The following is a 16,759-nucleotide window of genomic DNA, read 5'->3' as shown; positions in this document are numbered from 1 at the left end:
ACCATTCCTTGGTTGGGACTGTTCTCTGTGTCACCACTGTCCAGGGACCTCCTTCTTCGTTTCCCTTCCTCTAACTCCTGCTGTTAGGAGATGAAAGGGGGATGGGAGGTGGGAAAAGATGTATATGAGGTCACTTCCAGCTACTTCTGGGGGCAGACCCCACGGATGGGCAGGAGCTGGTGTGCTGCTCCAGCAGATCAAATGACAGAACAGCTGCAGACCCTTCTTGGGACTCAATACAGTGTATTGGGAAGGGGATGCCCAGGCAGAGCCCTTAGCTCTGCTGAAACACCACCTGCCCTGCACAGCACAACTCAACAGCAAGACCCTTCACCACCTGCCCAGCATCCCTGCTACACCTTTCCTCCCTTGCCTAGCATTTGATGTGTCTCAGGACAAAAGCACACAGAAGCTGTCAGAAATATTCACCTGCCTCCTCTAGCACCAAAGAATATGGTAACAGCCTGAACATGGACAGATGAACTTGTCCATGGAGAGGGACCCCTTTAGAGGGGGTGGGAGGAATACCAAAAGCCAACTCCCTTGCAGCCCTTTCCCATCCATTCTATTGTCCCCCAGCCTCACCACTCACCTGACTCCTACTCCAAAGATGGAAAAGGAGGGTCTCTCTCTCTCTCTCCTGCTTGTCTATGTTGCAGTATGGTGTGACTAGATGGGAGGTTATGAGGGTTGGGCTGAGAAAGACAGTAGGCATGCTAAAGTCCAAAGGGCAGGGCTGTGGGGTGGGGGAAAGGAGGAACTTGGCAGCAGGTGAACTTTGAGACCTTTATTGTTGTTATTGCATGTACAGAGACCTCAGCAAGCAAATATTGGAGGACCAGAAACAAATTCAAAAGGGCTGTGCTGTTGTGGTTACCTGGGAGAAAGAAAGGCTGGATCCTGTCCAAGTAGGAAGGGGCAGGAAAAGGAACAGAAACACACACTGTTCTGGGCACAGCATGGCAGAAGGAATCTCTGCAGTCTTACAACACTGACCTTAACCCTCTGCCCCATCCTTTGCTAGTCATGCCAGCAGCTGTACTGGGTCCCTCCCTCGTGAAGCTAACAGCTATGGGGATGTTAGTTGCTACTCTAAGGACAAGTGGTCTGATTTCCTGTTTTCAATTTTCTTTTTAATAGCTGATGCAAAATACATTCAACCCATTTGATAGAACCATGACGCTCTCCTGCACACAATTTTCCATCTTCTCAAACCACTGCCATCCTGTTCTCACTCCAACCTTGGGCCCAGCTGATTTGTGAAAGGCCAAGGACTTCAGCAGCCTGAGGCAGCTGCAACCAGTCAGGGAAGCATCACTGTGGACTGAAAAACCTTGCATTTCAGTCAGCGTCTGGGAAAACACAGAAATTGAACTGGAGAACTAGAAGACCAGGATGAATTATTCCTTATAGCTTGAGCAGAACAGCAGCTTTTCAGGCCACAGATGGAATAAGCTCATGTCTCGTGTGGGGCAACCTCGAAAATCTCACAAACACAGACATACGAATCGGCTGCATTTGTACTACCTTTGCCAATTCTGAACTTCATCTAGGGACACAAGGCTCCAGTCTCTGTTGTTCCTTCTTTTGACTACATTTACATCAGCCAGAGAGTGAAGGACACCTCAGTGGATCATTGCCAAGAAACTTTCTAAAGCCATCCCTGCCCTAGCCTCACCCAGTCACCCACCAGCTCTCTCTACTTAGAGCAGAAAGAGCTCCTGCAGTACACCTGGTCCTGAGAAGAGTGTCGTTACCTGGCAGTGCTTCCTCCTTTGAATCAAAGGTCTGGAGATTAAAATCATGGTGTTAAATTGCATCAAAGTCTTCTTCAGCCTTCTGTAACGCTTCCTAGAGGGATGTGAAAAGAGAAGAATTGCCAGTGAGGGAAACTTCAACAAAATTTAGGCAGACTGTGGACTCAATTTGAGGGTACAGGCCAAACAGAACATTAATACAGTCAGCCAGTCTGGATTTGGACTTACTGTGTTAAGCCTAGTCCTCTCTTAGATGTTTTCCCTACATTCTTTACTCTAGCTATGACAATATCAGCCTTAGCACAGGCAAGTTACTGTAACCGTTTTGACAGCAGCTGTATTTCCCCTGAAACCTCTGCTTAATATTGGGAACCAGGCTGGGAAGTCCCCTCCTCCACCTTATTGGAAAGTAACAGGATGCCCCCCTGGAGAGCAGGCCAGGAGCCAACATGAGGAGGGGCCTGGCCAGGCACATCCCCACCTTGCTGTCCTAGGCAAGGACAAAGGGCTGTACCTTGCCTGGCCTTTGACTCCTGACCTTGCCTGGTAACCTCGGAAGTGAGCCTGAATGATTATGACTTTCTCCTGGAGGACACGGAGGCGTCTGCGGCGAAGGAGGCATCGGAAGTTCCTTTGCAGAGTAACAACGGCCCAGCTCTGCCTCTGGTTCCGTCGTCTCTCCAGAAGCTGCCTAGCCTTCTCCTTCAGAAAGACCTGGTCAAAGGGAATAGCTGCTGACCCACAAGGAAAGCAGCCAGCTTCTCTAGGAGTTGATCAATAATAAAAGCTGCTGGTTTATCTCTTTATAGCCTTGAAGGCCCCCTGCTAAGGAAACTGCACTGCCTTAATTGGGGAGGGCAGGAGGTGCAGGTGCAGGTGACAGAGATGGATGCATTTGTGGAGGTCAGGGAATCACAGACTGATGAAGGTTAGTAGGCAGGAAAGATAGAAGCCCAGATCTCCATCAAGGATTGCTGGGTAGACAAAGGAGTTGGCCACGCTACTACAACAGCCTGGAGCCAGAGTCTCCCATTTCTTTAACTGAAATGCTAAAAATCCCTCCATCATACTTGAGACAAGAGGCAAAGCAAAAAGGAGGTGAAGGCATGCAATGTTTTCCCTCTTTGGGCAGGGAGCCGAGCTGCTCTCTGTCTGTTGACAGCCAGCAAACAGATGGCTGGGCCTGTGCAATTAAGATGGGATTCTCTATAGGCATCACCTTTGTTACTCCAATCTGATAGAGATCTGAGGGGCTCCCCACCACATGAGACAGCACTGCCGCGCAGACTTCTCTCTCCTCTAAGCAGTTGTGCCTTCGCCCAGCCAGGAGACCATACCTGGAAGATGAGATGTTGGTATGAAAAAAGCCAGAGCTGTAACTGGAGTCCTCAGAGAAGAACAAATCACAATGTGCTGACAAGTTCATCCAGGCTTTGAGTGGCTGGGGAATCCCAAGTACACCACTGTACCTGCCTAGGAAGTTCTGGAATGGAAGACGGACTGGGTATCCCTCCTTTCTAATGCGGATAGCCTCCAGTATCCCAGAATGTCGCAGCTGACAAGTGACATACTCCACATCAAAGATATTTGACAGCTGTGAATATAAGGCAGAAGAAAAATGTAAAACAAGAAATAAAGAAAGAAAAAATAAAGAAGACAGAAGGGAGAGATTTTAGAAAGGGTCTCCTTCTATTGTCCTGTCCTTGAGTTAGATCTTGCCATGGTCTGTGGGCGATGGAACACAAAACCCAACACATCCTTTGGTGTCCAACTGACACTGGTTTCTTATTATCCAGCATATGATCCGCTCATATGGCCACAGGGAAGTGTGAGAGACAGGGAAAGGGGAAGAAAAGTTTCAAGCTATCAAATGAAGCAAAAAAGTCCAAATCCCAACTGTGAAACGAGAGCTGCTGGAAAGAAGTGGACTTCAAGGAACTGAGGGACTCCATAAGGAGCTCAGGGTGCTGCCTTACCTTTTGGGGATTAGGGGTGATGCACCGAATGAAGAAGGCATGGCTCCTACAAAACAGAAGGAAGAACTTTTGATCATCCTCTTCTCTGTGCTGACCTGGGAAGACTTTACACTCTTCTGGGTGCAGCAATCAGCCCAGTGCAGGGACGGCACCAAAACAGTATCTCTCACCTTCTCAGCTTGGCTGTGAGGTCCTGCAAGGACTGCTGGAATTTGGACACCAGTGTGGAGACCTGAGGCTTGAGCCCTTTGCCTCTGGCCCCCAGCTCCCTTTGCTGACTATAGGCAGCTTTAGCCTTCTGGAAAATGTGAGACACCAACTGCAAAAACAAAGAAATGACCAAAGCCCCCTGAACTATATGGAAAGAACAATCTCTTCTACCTGAAACTGGGGGTCATTCTCCCTTGCCCCTGGCAGTACCAGGAACCCAGCTGCTTCCTCAGGCAGTCTGTGCATTTTATATATAAAATGCACCAATTGCAGGCAAAGACCGCTTGATCAATTCCCAAGCGTCCTTCAGTAGAACAAAACTCCTCACAGTTTCTCTAGGTTTAATGACACTGACCAGGATCTTTCTGCTTCTCACATGAAAGCAATGAGTAGCTTGTTAGGTGTCTGCACTATAGATCTTCATCACGTACCTTGAGGCGGCTCTGAGAGAAGATATCCAGCACCTCTAGACACAGCTGGTCACGGTTTTTACCAAGAAACTTGTAGACCTGCACATAGGAACCGTCACCATGGCAACCGTCACCATGGCAACCGCTACCACAGCAACCGTTGCTGTGGCAACCGTCACCATGGCAGCCGTTACCATAGCAACGGTTTATATGGCAACCGTCGTTATAGCAACCGTTACCATGGCAACCGTCACCATAGCAACCGTCGTCATGACAACCGTTGCTACGGCACCGGTTACCATGGCAACCGTCGCCATGGTAACCGTTGCTATGGCGGCCGTCACCATGGCAACCGTTGCCATGGCAACCGTCACCATGACAACCGTCGCCGTGGTAACCGTCGTCATGGCAACCGTTACCATAGCAAGCGTCGTCATGGCAACCGTTGCCATGGCGACCGTTTGCCATAGTAATCGTCTCCATGGTAGCCGTTACCATGGCAACCGTTTGCTATGGTAACCGTTGCTATGGCGGCCGTTACCATATCGACCGTCGTCATGGCAACCGTTGCTATGGTAATCGTCACCATAGTAACCGTTGCTATGGCAACCGTCGTCATGGTAACCGTTACCATGGCAACCGTCGTCATAGCAACGGTTGCCATGTCAAGCATTACCATGGCAACCGTTACCATAGCAACCGTTTCCCTGCAGAGGCAAAGTCTGATTTAACGCGCCATTCAGACCACCAGCCAGACAAGCAAACATCCCTCTTACACAAACTTGGGGCAGACAGCTGGAGAGGTGGAACAAGGGGAAAGCCCTACAGAATGAAGCTTGCTGTTCCTGCTGCCACCAGGAGGGGAGGGAATGGTGACTTCTGCTTTTAGGAGGGATTGCTCCTTTCCCCCTTCACATTGCCCAGCAGGCTTTGACCCCTCACTTTTTTTCAGCAGCAACAGCTTTCCTGGATTTCCAGGGCTCTGAGACAAGCAATGTAGGCTGTTGTGTAGGTGAGACCATTACATATTTTGCTTCTGCCCAGAGGCAGCTTAGTTGCTCTCCTAATAAGAATCTCCTCATTTCTGAAAAACTGTTGCTCTAGAGGGATGTGCAGTTACAAAGAGAGGGCTTTGTTCTCTGCACTTGCAGCTGGTCCGTCAGGACATCCACAGCATGCTTCCAAGCTGGCCTATTGCTCCAACTGCTCAGAGCCCCCTGCCAGCTCACCTGATAGGTGACAGGGCCTGCATAGTGCTTCACAGTGAAGACTGGCAAAGGCAACTTGGGCTTGGTGTACCAAGGGCTGTTTCCATGATGGTAATGACACTTCTGGAGGAAGGTGTGGTCAGTGGCCTGTAAAGGAGATGGCAAACATGTTTCCTGCTGCTGGAACATATTCAGTAGGTTGAAAAGCTGCTGTTAAACCGAAGGTAAAAACATCTAATACTTGAGCGAACACAGTCCCTGTTCAATCTGTAGAACTGCCTCAACATAATCATCCTGTGAAAGGGATCGCATAAGAGGATAAGAGCTTCTCACCTGAGTCAGTGAAGTCTGGTCATCCAGGATACACAAGATGCCATGGGGTTTTGCAGCAATGAAATCTAGGCATGACTCGCTGTACATCTTGGAAATAGGAATCCAAGCTAACTGCTCTTGGCTATATTCCTCCTACATGTTAAAGACCAACCAGTCAAATCCAGCCATGCAAACAAGAACAAATGGAGGGAGTTAACAAAGGGATTTGGTTTATTCATCAGGAAGTTAGTGTTTCACTGTTGTTAGGAACTTGCCTAGAAATATCTGGTTTTGTCTTATGAAACTTCTTCTAAAGCCACTAATGATTTTCCTTATTTAAGAGAGGAAGGCTGCTAAGCAGGGTGATAAAGTGAACTGTAAAAGGCAGCAAGGCTGATAAATACACTTTCATCTCCAGGACACCAGTAGTACATAAAATGCTACAATGAATCCACCAAACAGCTTTAAAAGTACCAACTGAGGTCTGGAATCCTTGATCCTGACTAATTCACTTATAAAATCTGTAAAAGGCAGCAAGGCACTAACAAACTCCCCTTCCCTTAGTTTACTACAAAAGTAGTAAAAGATATTAAATAGCCAGCTCTATGGGCTAGGATTCCACAGGTACTGCTTAAGAGGGTCAGGTCTATTCAGCTTCCTGCTTCCCTGCTAAAGGATACTGTCCAGCTGAGACTGCCTCAGCTCATTCCCTATATGCTGCCTTTTACCTGCTGGCACAAGTTCCATTTACCTCTTCTTGGGCAATAACAGTCTGGCTGAAAAAATGCTGGAGATGCTCATTGGCAAAGTTGATGCAGAGTTGCTCTAAGCTGTTCACACCTAGATCCTGCAAAGACAAAAAGGCATCATCATTTCCAACTCAGAGCCCTCCCAGGAGGCTGTGTCTTCTTGTGAATAATGCACAGCACCAGATGGTGCTGATCTGAGCTGCTGGTTCAGGCAGCTTCTTCTGATCAGTAAGTGTGAATGAACCTAAAAATTCAAATCATCTTATGTCTGTTTTGCAAGCTCTCAGCCTCATTTATTGACTAGGCTAAACAGCAAGAGGCAAGATAAGCTGTGAAGGAGCAGAAAGAAGAAGAGGTATACTCTTGGATGCACACCCCTACCTGGACATGCTCCATTGTTTTCAGCATTCATCAGAACACACAGATTTTAACAGGAATCCTAAGTATAAAATTCACAGGCCTTGATGAGCATGTATTGCTCTAAGCCACTGCTCTGCCTTTTTTTTTACTTACCACAAGTCTGGGAAGCCCCCAGAAGCTCACTGGGGTTGACATGTGGATGTATACCTGCCACAAGGTTAGCAATTCCTGACCCAGAACTCTAGATGCTACCCTAACCTCAATTTCAAAAAGTAACACCTTGCAGAGCCTTTGCTTACAAAATTATCTGCATTTCTCCTATCCCTGGCCTGATCCAAAGCCTAGTGGATCAGGAAGGATCTCTTCAGAAACTTCAGTGGATTCTGGACTTGTCCCTATTCAGGCTGGGAATAACAGAAAAACAGAATATGCTGAAGCATGTGAAAAGAAATCAATTGTAAAAGGTATAGTTAATATATTCCCAGCTTTATCTATATTATATATCTATAACTATATAGTTAATATATTCCCAGGAACAAATGGGAACAGTTAGATTAAACTACATTAAAAATGCTTTTCTTACTTCTGTTAGTAATAGTGCCAGGAATAATTAAAATGTGATTCATTAAGAATTAGCTCATTCAGCTCACCTCATCAATACAGCAAATTTATACTAGGTATTTTTGGGGGTTTGTTCCATCAAAACACGCTGATGAGTGATCTGGCTCCCCAAGCCGCTGCTGAGCAGCAGAACACAGGCTGCAGGGAAAGGACTCTGAGCTGCTTTTTACATGAATTTGTGTATAAGTGAACATTCTAAGAAACTTCTGGGGGTTTTGTCAAACAATTGAACCATGGAGTTAAAATCCCCATGTGTCCTTTCAACACCACACATAACTTGATTTCTAAACTCCAGTGCACTTGCTGAAAAGACAGTTTTGATTTGTATTTAATACAGCATATGAGCTAATTCAATGGGATGAGTTGGCTGAAAGTGCTGGTTTTGTTCTGATTTAAAATCAAATAATTTTCCTCTTCCTTAGAATGACAGAACAAAAGCTAGCTATGTGCACCATCTATGCAGCACCATACTGGGCAGTTCATGCAAAGGTATCAAACATGCAAGGCTGACGTGGTGAGAGCACCAGAAACCAGTCTATTTGAGACAAGGTTGTTAACTGCCTATGATTATTAGATCTCCACTTACACACCAATACTACTTGCAATCCATCCAGTCCTATGTACCTTCAGATTCTACCTGTCCTGGTTTCAGCTGGGATAGAGTTAACTGTCTTCCTAGTAGCTGGTACAGTGCTGTTTGAGTTCAGTATGTGAAGAATGTTGATAACACTGATGTTTTCAGTTGTTGCTCAGTAGTTCAGCTACACATGCCCAGCCAGGGCACCTGACCCAAACTGGCCAATAGTGTATTCCATACCATGTGACTTCCCATCTAGTTTAGGAACTGGGAAGGGGGGGGCAGGGAATCGCCCCTCGGGGACTGGCGGGGTGTCGGTCGGCACGTGGTGAGCAATTGCCCTGCGCATCATTTGTACATTTCAATCCTTTTATTACTACTGTTGTCATTTTATTAGTGTTATCATTATTAGTTTCTTCTTTTCTGTTCTATTAAACCATTCTTATCTCAACCCACAAGTTTTACTTCTTTTCCTGATTTTCTCCCGCATCCCACTGGGTGGAGGGGGAGTGAGTGAGCGGCTGCGTGGTGCTTAGTTGCTGGCTGGGGTTAAACCACGACATACCTGTGCCACACAGTTATGGAAGACTATGGGCTCCTCCAGATAGCAATTCATAACAAGACTCTATAGAAAAAGCGTTAAATCATACCTTGAGGGAGCATTTCTCTACTGCCCTAAAAAAAAAGTACCCCCCTGAACACAGATGTTTACATTAAATGGTACAATTACTATCTCCTTTCTGGAAAAAAAAGAAAAAAAAAGAAGAAACACCCCCCCCCCCCCAAACCGAAAAGAAAACCCACCCATCAGATACCCTCCCATTTCTGGCAGTGACTGAGGACAATCAGCACATGCACTTGCAGCCCAGACAATATCAAAGAATAGGAAAAGCAACCTCAAAACCATGTATGTCCACAATGCCCACAGCACAGTCTGATTCCCAGGGAGCCAACCACTCATTGATTCTCAGCAGCAGCCAGTCAAAGAGCAGGCAATACAGAGTCTTGGCAATGGAGTCCCTGAGTAGGGGAGTAAAACCAGTTACTGCAAAGGCAACATCCTTGGGTGCATCTCACCAACCCAGACAACAACAGCAGAAGTCACCTGGCCTCGATGGCTCCTTCTACAGACAGAGGGGTGATGATCCGATCATAAGATGTCACCTGGATACATAAAGACCTGGAATTTACTGTTATTATCTCCTAAATAGCCTTTTTTAAAAAAAAAATCCACAGGGAAGTCAGCCTGGTTAATAAATGGATTTTTTTTCTATTTGGCCTGATAATTTACCCAGGTATCAAAGGAAAGATTAAAACCAGAATTTTTCTGCCACATTTCAGGGTGGGAGTCAGCTGGCCAAAGTGTTAAGCCTGAAGCCACCTCGTCAGAAAAGAGCCTTCCTAGATGTGAATTCTGCCATCTTTACAGAGCTGCCTTAAGGGGTTCAGCCCATCCTCATTACTGATCTAGCACAGCAACCATTTTACTCCTGCTGTTACGTCCCAGACTTTGGACCTTCTCAGGTGGTGGCCCTTCTGCTGACAGAGCACTGAGCTAGGGTATTCCGTGCTTCAGGATGAACGAGAAATAGCCAAAAAGGTACTCACAGTGACACGGTGAGTGACAGCACTTTGCAGAAAATCTGCTGACACATGCAACAAATTGGCCACAATCTGAATCTCAGTGTCACTGGCAATGGCTGCATGTTCATAGGATTCTTCCTAAATAGTGGAGAAAAACAACAGATTCAACTATGGATGGGATACTAGGTTCCACTCGTATTAATGTTCTCAATAGCACCTCAGCTGCACAGAGCTGGTCACAGCCTGGGCAAAACACCAGCAGCTAGGTTCATTTTGGGTCCTTCAAAAAGCACCCAAGCTCTAATTACGTTTGGTTGCCTCCCATCTTCTGTCCTTGCCTAGGTCAGTCTAGAGCCTAATATCAAAAGAACAGAATAGTCTTCAAAGGATATAATCTTCAGTCAATAATAATGTCCCTGGTCCCATCACATGGGATAACAGCAATGTTCAGCACAAATAGCCCATTCCCAAGCTGCCAAGGATTACTGTACCTCATAGGAGGTAAAGCAGATATTCCCTAGTTGCAGAATGGCAGCCAGGACAGCCCAGGTGGAGGTCAGCTGATCTTCCGAGAGGCTGATTCTCTCCAGAGCTTGCACCAAGACCAGAAAGTCCTGACTGTCCTCCTTCCCCGGGATGTCACAGGCTCTGCCCTGAGAGAATAGGGACAGATAATCATGGTCAGCCCATTTTGCCCCAGGCTGCAGCTGAGCTACCAGCAGCAATCTTTAGAGAAGTAGTTCAATGTTTTAAGGACTGGAGGAATCTGAAAAAAAAGACCAAAGACACCACTAGTGGGAGCTCAGCATTCATGACAGACCAGTCTCTTTTCTCTCTGGAGTTTCTGAGAGCAAGATCTCTTGCCCACACATGCTAAGTTTTTACTATGGCTCCAATATAGGCACTCTAGCTACCCCTTGCCCACTGCTGGAATGCAGCTTGAGAAAAGAAGGGAAGCCAGAATCTACTCCCAAATAAGTAATGTCAGAGTTGCTACCCCAAATGGTACCCAGAACCCAGTGTATCAAAGTAAATGGGTTTCTGTGCACCTAGAGACTCTCCCTGGGTTATAGTCTCACTTGCGTCTGCCACATATACACATAGCTATAACATGGGCATATCGCTTTTAGTCTTCTTGTGCTTTTCTGTACAAGAGGACACTCTTAACAACCGTCTGTGACCCTAAAGTTCACAGAAATCCTGGGCCAAGGCGATCAATCCGTAGAACCTGCTTGCATAAAAAGACACTCTTTGACAAAAGTTTCCAGCTGATTGCCAGCCAGATTCAGATGAGGACAAGAATGAGGCCAAGGCAGCCCTTGGGCTGCTTCTTGCCAAGACCAAGATCCAAGAGAGATTTTGCCAGTCTCTGCTAACTTCTTTATGCATAATCTGATCTTTTTCCCTTTTCTTCTCTGCAGCAAGATGAGACACTCCTGTTAGATACCACCTTAAAGAGTTTAGTTTACAATACAGAACCTTTGCCAACTAGGAACATCATCCCTTTAAGGGATGGGCCCTTAATTGCCCTCCATCACTGAGTCATTAATGGTACTTGTCCATTCCTTGCCTGAAGGAAAGATGATAGCAATCATTCGTCAAGGATTCCTCACATGACCACAGCTGCTGTAAAGAGTTTGCTCACCTGGCAAAGCTGACACACACAGCTGAAATGGGAAAGATACTTGCTATTGCTGTGAACTGCTTGAGTACTGAAAACATTCTTAAACAAAAGAAACTGTGCTCCAAGGTGATGGCTTGCCATAAGTCTGGCAAACAATTTTCCAATTTAAAGAGATTGTAATTAGCAGTACATTTCAGTGGTTTAAAATTTCCACCCATTGACTCAGTCAATGAAGCAAGTGTTTTGCCGAGGGTAGAAAGAAATACCCCCTGATCTTTTCAGTCTCACAGTAAATTGCAAATGCAAGGAAAGACAACGAGAAAAGGATTTCTTCACCACAAGGTGGAGTCACGGACCTACACGATGACTACTTTTTAAAAAGGCTTTCTTTGGGAGCAGAAGGGGCCTGAAAGGTGAGAAGATCACATAAGAGACAAAGGTAGTCCTTCTTAGGTCAGGTGTGAGAAGGAGCAGAGCAGACTTTAGCATAGTCCTGTGAGGGACACATCAGGAGGGAAGCAAAGTTATCAGGTGCCTCAATAACCAAACAGAAGTGATGTCTTGGCCATTTCATTCTATCAGCTGCTGCAGAACATCCTCACCTCACTCACCTGATTCAGGTAAAAGTAAGACTCTGCCTCTTGCAAGTACAACTTCTCTTTCTGCTCCACCGGCAGCCCAGCCAGTAGCTCGTAAAACACATGGTAGTTCCTCTCACCACGGGCCTGATAGGGAACAAAGTTCCTAGAGTTGACTCACACCCAGTTCCAAAACCCTACAGAATACATGCTGCCATGAACCAAACACTCAAAGACCAGGACACTGAAACTTTGAGGTCAGCAAGAAGAGGCCAGAAGCCACTCAAGAACTATTTCATTTGAAAAGTTTCCAGGGTTTCTCACTGACACCTTAAGAGCATTCCATTTGAGAGCAGTCCCTTTCACACAGCTCCAATATCTGACCTCTTCCACTCTCCAGACATTAACAAAAATTAGTTGAGGAGAGATTTAACTTCCAGTAATCCCTAAGAAGTGGCTTAATTCAACCTGTTTGAGAAAGAGTGACCTCCTATTTTACTCAAATAAAATAAGCGATTACCTTGTGCTACACAGAAGGGACATATTTCTTGCTAACAGAATAAATGGGAGGCAATTCTCATACTTATTCCAATCCCTGTTATTTAGCAGTAAATTTAAGATTAAATATGATTAATATACCCCTCTAGGAGGGAGGGGCTCATTTGTCCTCACCTGAAATACCACACGAGACTTCTCCAGGAGGTACTGGGAGATGGATGTTCCCACCACGATACCACTGAGTATGAGACAACAACAGATCATGTCAGAAGCTAGTGACATGTTTTCTGTAGATCCATGTCACTGAGGGTTTAGCAGAGGGAGCTGTTGCTGAGAAACAAGGGTATGACCTGACCAACTTGGTCTGAATTTTGAAGCTTTCAAGCACAGGTGTTTTGTATCAGACTGTTACAGAGAAAGCAGCTATGAAACATACAGATTCAAGTCTGTGTTCTGAACAGCCTCCAGAGTACAAAGGAGCCTGGACTTGAGTGATCCTCACAGGGTATGTCCTGAAAATAATCCAGGTAACATGCCACAGCCCTTCCCTTCAGCCATATCTGATTGCTGTTGCATTACCACTCCCCCTTCTGACCTTGGCCACCCATTTCATATGTCAGGCTGATAGCCTTTGGGGACAGGGACCACCTAATTGTTTTGTAATTTAATTGCATCTTGCACAGAGTGATCCTGGATGAAACCCGGGATGTCCAAGTACTACAGCAATAGTGGGCCATGCAGCCAGCAGCCTGGAGTTAAGCTGCATGCAAGGATCTATAGGCCTTTAAGCCTATCACGTGTCTCATATAGATTAGGCAGATGTGTAAAGAAGGGCTGAATTAGCAGGCACCTGAATATATACAATTTATTTGAGAAGAGTCAATATGGCTTCTGTAAAAGGAGGTCCTGCCTCACAAAACTCCTGGAGTCATTTGAAGGGGATGACAAATTTGCAGATAATAGTGATCTGAGGGGTATAGTCTACGTGAATTTCCAAAAGGTTTTGACAAAGCTGTGGGACTTTCAGGGAAACCAAGCAACCGCAGTGTAAGAGGGAACATCCTGACATGGGTAGGAGTAAATGGCTAATCCTCTTAACAGTGGGAGGCAACCAGTAGAGTTCCACAAAGTGTCTGTGCTCTGACCTGTGAGAGTAGTTCAAGGTTTGATAAGTGACCTAAAAGAGGAGCTGAACAGCAATGTGACAAAGCTTCCTGATTGTATGAAATTATTCAAGGCAGTGAGGATGAAGGCCAACTGTGAATAAATGCAGACAGACCTTACAATACTGAGTGAGCGAGCAAGAAAATGGCACATGAAATTCACTGTTGATAAATGTAAAGTGATGCATACAGGCCGAAGTAATCCCAGCTTCACATATAAACTGACAGGCTCCAAGTTAACCATTGCTGCTTAGGACTGAGACCTTGGGGTTATGATAGACAGTTCCATGAAAATATCAGCTCAGTGCTTGGCAACAGTCAAAAAAAAAACCACCCAGAATTTAGAAAGGAGGCAGGTTCAAAACAAAAAAAGGGTGTTTTTCACTGGGTAGACCTACAGAACACTTGCCAAAGACTGTTGCAGTGGCATGAGGTTTATACGAGACCAAGAGGAAACTGGAAAACCACAAGAGTCTCAGAAAAACTCCTGAGCTGCTGCAAATGGTTAAGAGCTGACAGAGTGTTAGAGAAAAGCATCATATGTATTTGGCCTTTCTTACTGTTGCCTCAGTGAATGCTTGTGGCCAGTGTTGGAGACAACATTGTATTAGATGGCTCCTTGTTATAAACTAGTTCAGCCATTCTTATGTTCTTAATTTATCACCCATCTTGACAGGTGAAGATCTATTCTTTTGTGGAGGAACCTAAAAGCAAAATAGGGGTGTAAACTCATCCTCTTCCTATCCTGATGGTAACAAGAGTGTAAGGGAGGGAGGGCTATTGCATGAGCTCTCAGCGCTGCTAGACCTTTTCTCACCCAAGCACCCCTTGACAGCTGGGAAGGACAGCATCCCAAGATGTTCATTTAACTCACCATCGCAGATGGACATTCAGAAGCTTTCCAAAACGGCTTGAGTTGTTATTGAGAATGGTTCTGGCGTTCCCAAAACTCTCCAGGATGGGTAGGACATTGCAGGGCTTGAAGAAAAGAGAGAGAGAACACTTCAGTAGCAATCATGGGGTTTTAAACCCCAAAGGGACTTAAGTAACTGTTAGTTTGAAAATCCAAGAAAAATGGGACTTCACTGAAAGAATTCTTGCCTGGCTAAAGAGTCTTTTTTAAAATTTATTTTGGTATCATTACCTCTAGCCACTGGTGAGTTGCTCTATGAGCTTTTTACCTTCACCGCTATGACCTTTCACTTTACTTCTGCTCTGTGTTTGTTCAGATTCACCTCCCAGACACTGCTATAAGGTCTCTAAGGCAGGTATCATCTCTCTGTTCAAACAGATACAGCACATTATACAGCATCAGGGTTCCCAGATACTAAAATACAGAAGAACAAATACATCAGCTGCCCGCGAGTCTTTATGGAAGCTTCATCTTGAACCACAAGTCATGCAAATTCCAGCTCAGTTAAACAGGAACAAAGAAATAACATAAACAGTATGGCCTCTTTACCCTGCCTTTGGCTTCTGCTCCTTGCCTAACAATCACAGCATAAAGCCAATTTCAGTTGCCTCTTACCTGTCTGACCCTGTGGCTGTCTGATCGCTGGTACAGCATGGTCAGGTATTGCACAATTGCTTTGGCAGCTTCTGTTTTACCTGATCCACTGTGTCCACTGGAGGAACAAGAGAAACAAGGAAGCTGGCATGAAAACAGAATTACCCAGTTTAGACATATCAGAGGACCTGTTTCAGTAAATCAGTGAAGTTGTACTGATTTACAACAAATGAAGATCTATCACATATTGTTTGAAACACTGACACGATTTGACAAAATAGGCCCAAATAAGATTCCACTGTGGAAGGCCAAATGCCTTCTCTTCCACTTCTCCAAACGGATGTGAAGCTAAATTCAAACTGTATTTGCAGAGTGGAATAAAAATCCATCTTATTCATGTTCCCTACTGACAGCCTTCACACAAGAGCCAGAATGATAAAATTACAGGCAGTGAAATACAAAGATGAAATTCTTGCATAAAGAAATCAACAAGCCTTTGAAAAAGTGCCCTTATTTCCTACCTGATGATGACACACTGCTCTTGCTCTGATGACTGGGATAGCACGTAGGCCATTTCTGCTATGGCGAAGATGTGTCTAGATGTACAGAAAGAAAAACCCAGTTAACTGACCTCACATTTCTACCTCACAAATACAGCACCAAAAGGTTACTCATCAGTGATCTACATTAGAGATGGGCCAGTATCTGATCTGAGAAATGTGAGGAACCAGGGAAATCAGTGCTTTGTTCTTTGCTGACATCACGTTAGTACCACTGTTACAAGCTACTGCAAAGTTCAGGTTCCTCCAGGACCTCTTCAACCTAACCTGAGTAATGCTCTATCCCATAGCATTTAATATAAGGGACACCTACAGTATTATCTGTGCTAGAGGAACCTGCCTACATTGCTAGTTCTGGTAGGGCTGTACCAGTGTTAGCAGTTACTTCTAGAACTCCTAAGGTGCAGTCCCAACAGGCACTGAATTCAGGACTTTCAAGTAATACTTGAAGAAACTTGACCTAAAGAGTTTAGCTCCGTAAGTCCAAGCAACCACAACTTTGCCAAATGGATTGTTCACTTCCTGTGGCATTCATCCTGCTCTATCAGACAACTGGAGGAAAATAAACTACTTTCTGGAGCACAAACAGAACAGAGTTTAGGGAGTTATTTGAGAAAGAGAAACATACGGGGCATTTTTTGAGAGAGTCCCTTGGTGGTACTGGGTAGCCACATCTTCAGAGTAGATACTGAGGTCTTTGAAAGGATTCACAGAAACCAAAATTTGCCCAATGTAAGTCTAGGACAAAAATAAGAAAGGGAAGAAAACATCTGGTGCCTTCTTAGAATTTTCTGAATAAGAAATGCAACTGAACACATATATTAATACAAAGATTAAAATGACCTTTAAAGGAATATTGTCTATTCTGACTATACTGCCAGCTTATTCAGGGCATAACACAATTTTTCAGTGGTCATTTTCAAAGCTCTGTCATTAAAAATTTGGGATAAGTGGGCACTCACTGGTCCATAGTCATCTTCACCGGTCACTGTCTATTCTCCAAGCTTCACATGAAATTACAGGCACAGGTTTGAACACCTGAGCCAGTAAATGAAAAACAGAACA

General features: G+C 45.1%; 1 protein-coding gene across 5 annotated transcripts in view; it reads right to left on the bottom strand.

Moving 5' to 3' along the window:
* Positions 1-15,712, bottom strand: part of MYO15B (myosin XVB) — a 41,994-nt gene extending 26,282 nt beyond the window's left edge. Inside the window, exons 1-20 of one of the 5 annotated variants that reach the window (XM_075044537.1) lie at positions 15,656-15,712; positions 15,156-15,252; positions 14,502-14,605; positions 12,639-12,702; positions 12,000-12,113; positions 10,256-10,417; positions 9,789-9,902; positions 9,286-9,344; positions 9,077-9,200; positions 6,625-6,720; positions 5,895-6,026; positions 5,583-5,708; positions 4,375-4,452; positions 3,904-4,052; positions 3,734-3,779; positions 3,227-3,351; positions 2,977-3,094; positions 2,296-2,471; positions 1,758-1,851; positions 3-80 (exon numbers count right to left, since the gene is read on the bottom strand). In XM_075044537.1, the coding sequence (XP_074900638.1) occupies positions 3-80; positions 1,758-1,851; positions 2,296-2,471; positions 2,977-3,094; positions 3,227-3,351; positions 3,734-3,779; positions 3,904-4,052; positions 4,375-4,452; positions 5,583-5,708; positions 5,895-6,026; positions 6,625-6,720; positions 9,077-9,200; positions 9,286-9,344; positions 9,789-9,902; positions 10,256-10,417; positions 12,000-12,113; positions 12,639-12,702; positions 14,502-14,605; positions 15,156-15,252; positions 15,656-15,708 (2,109 nt within the window). In that variant the 5' untranslated portion in view covers positions 15,709-15,712. Of the gene's footprint in view, positions 1-2; positions 81-1,757; positions 1,852-2,295; positions 2,472-2,976; positions 3,095-3,226; positions 3,352-3,733; positions 3,780-3,903; positions 4,053-4,374; positions 4,453-5,582; positions 5,709-5,894; positions 6,027-6,624; positions 6,721-8,189; positions 8,304-9,076; positions 9,201-9,285; positions 9,345-9,788; positions 9,903-10,255; positions 10,418-11,999; positions 12,114-12,638; positions 12,703-14,501; positions 14,606-15,155; positions 15,253-15,655 lie in introns of those variants that run through there. The other 4 variants (XM_075044532.1, XM_075044534.1, XM_075044535.1 and 1 more) reach the window with 4 other exon arrangements.
* Between the last annotated feature and the right edge of the window lie 1,047 nt (positions 15,713-16,759).

Source organism: Buteo buteo, chromosome 13, assembly GCF_964188355.1.
Source record: "Buteo buteo chromosome 13, bButBut1.hap1.1, whole genome shotgun sequence".
Classification (NCBI taxonomy): Eukaryota; Metazoa; Chordata; class Aves; order Accipitriformes; family Accipitridae; genus Buteo; species Buteo buteo.
The sequence above is the reverse complement of the archived record's forward strand: the minus strand, read 5'-3'. Positions and strand labels throughout refer to the sequence as shown.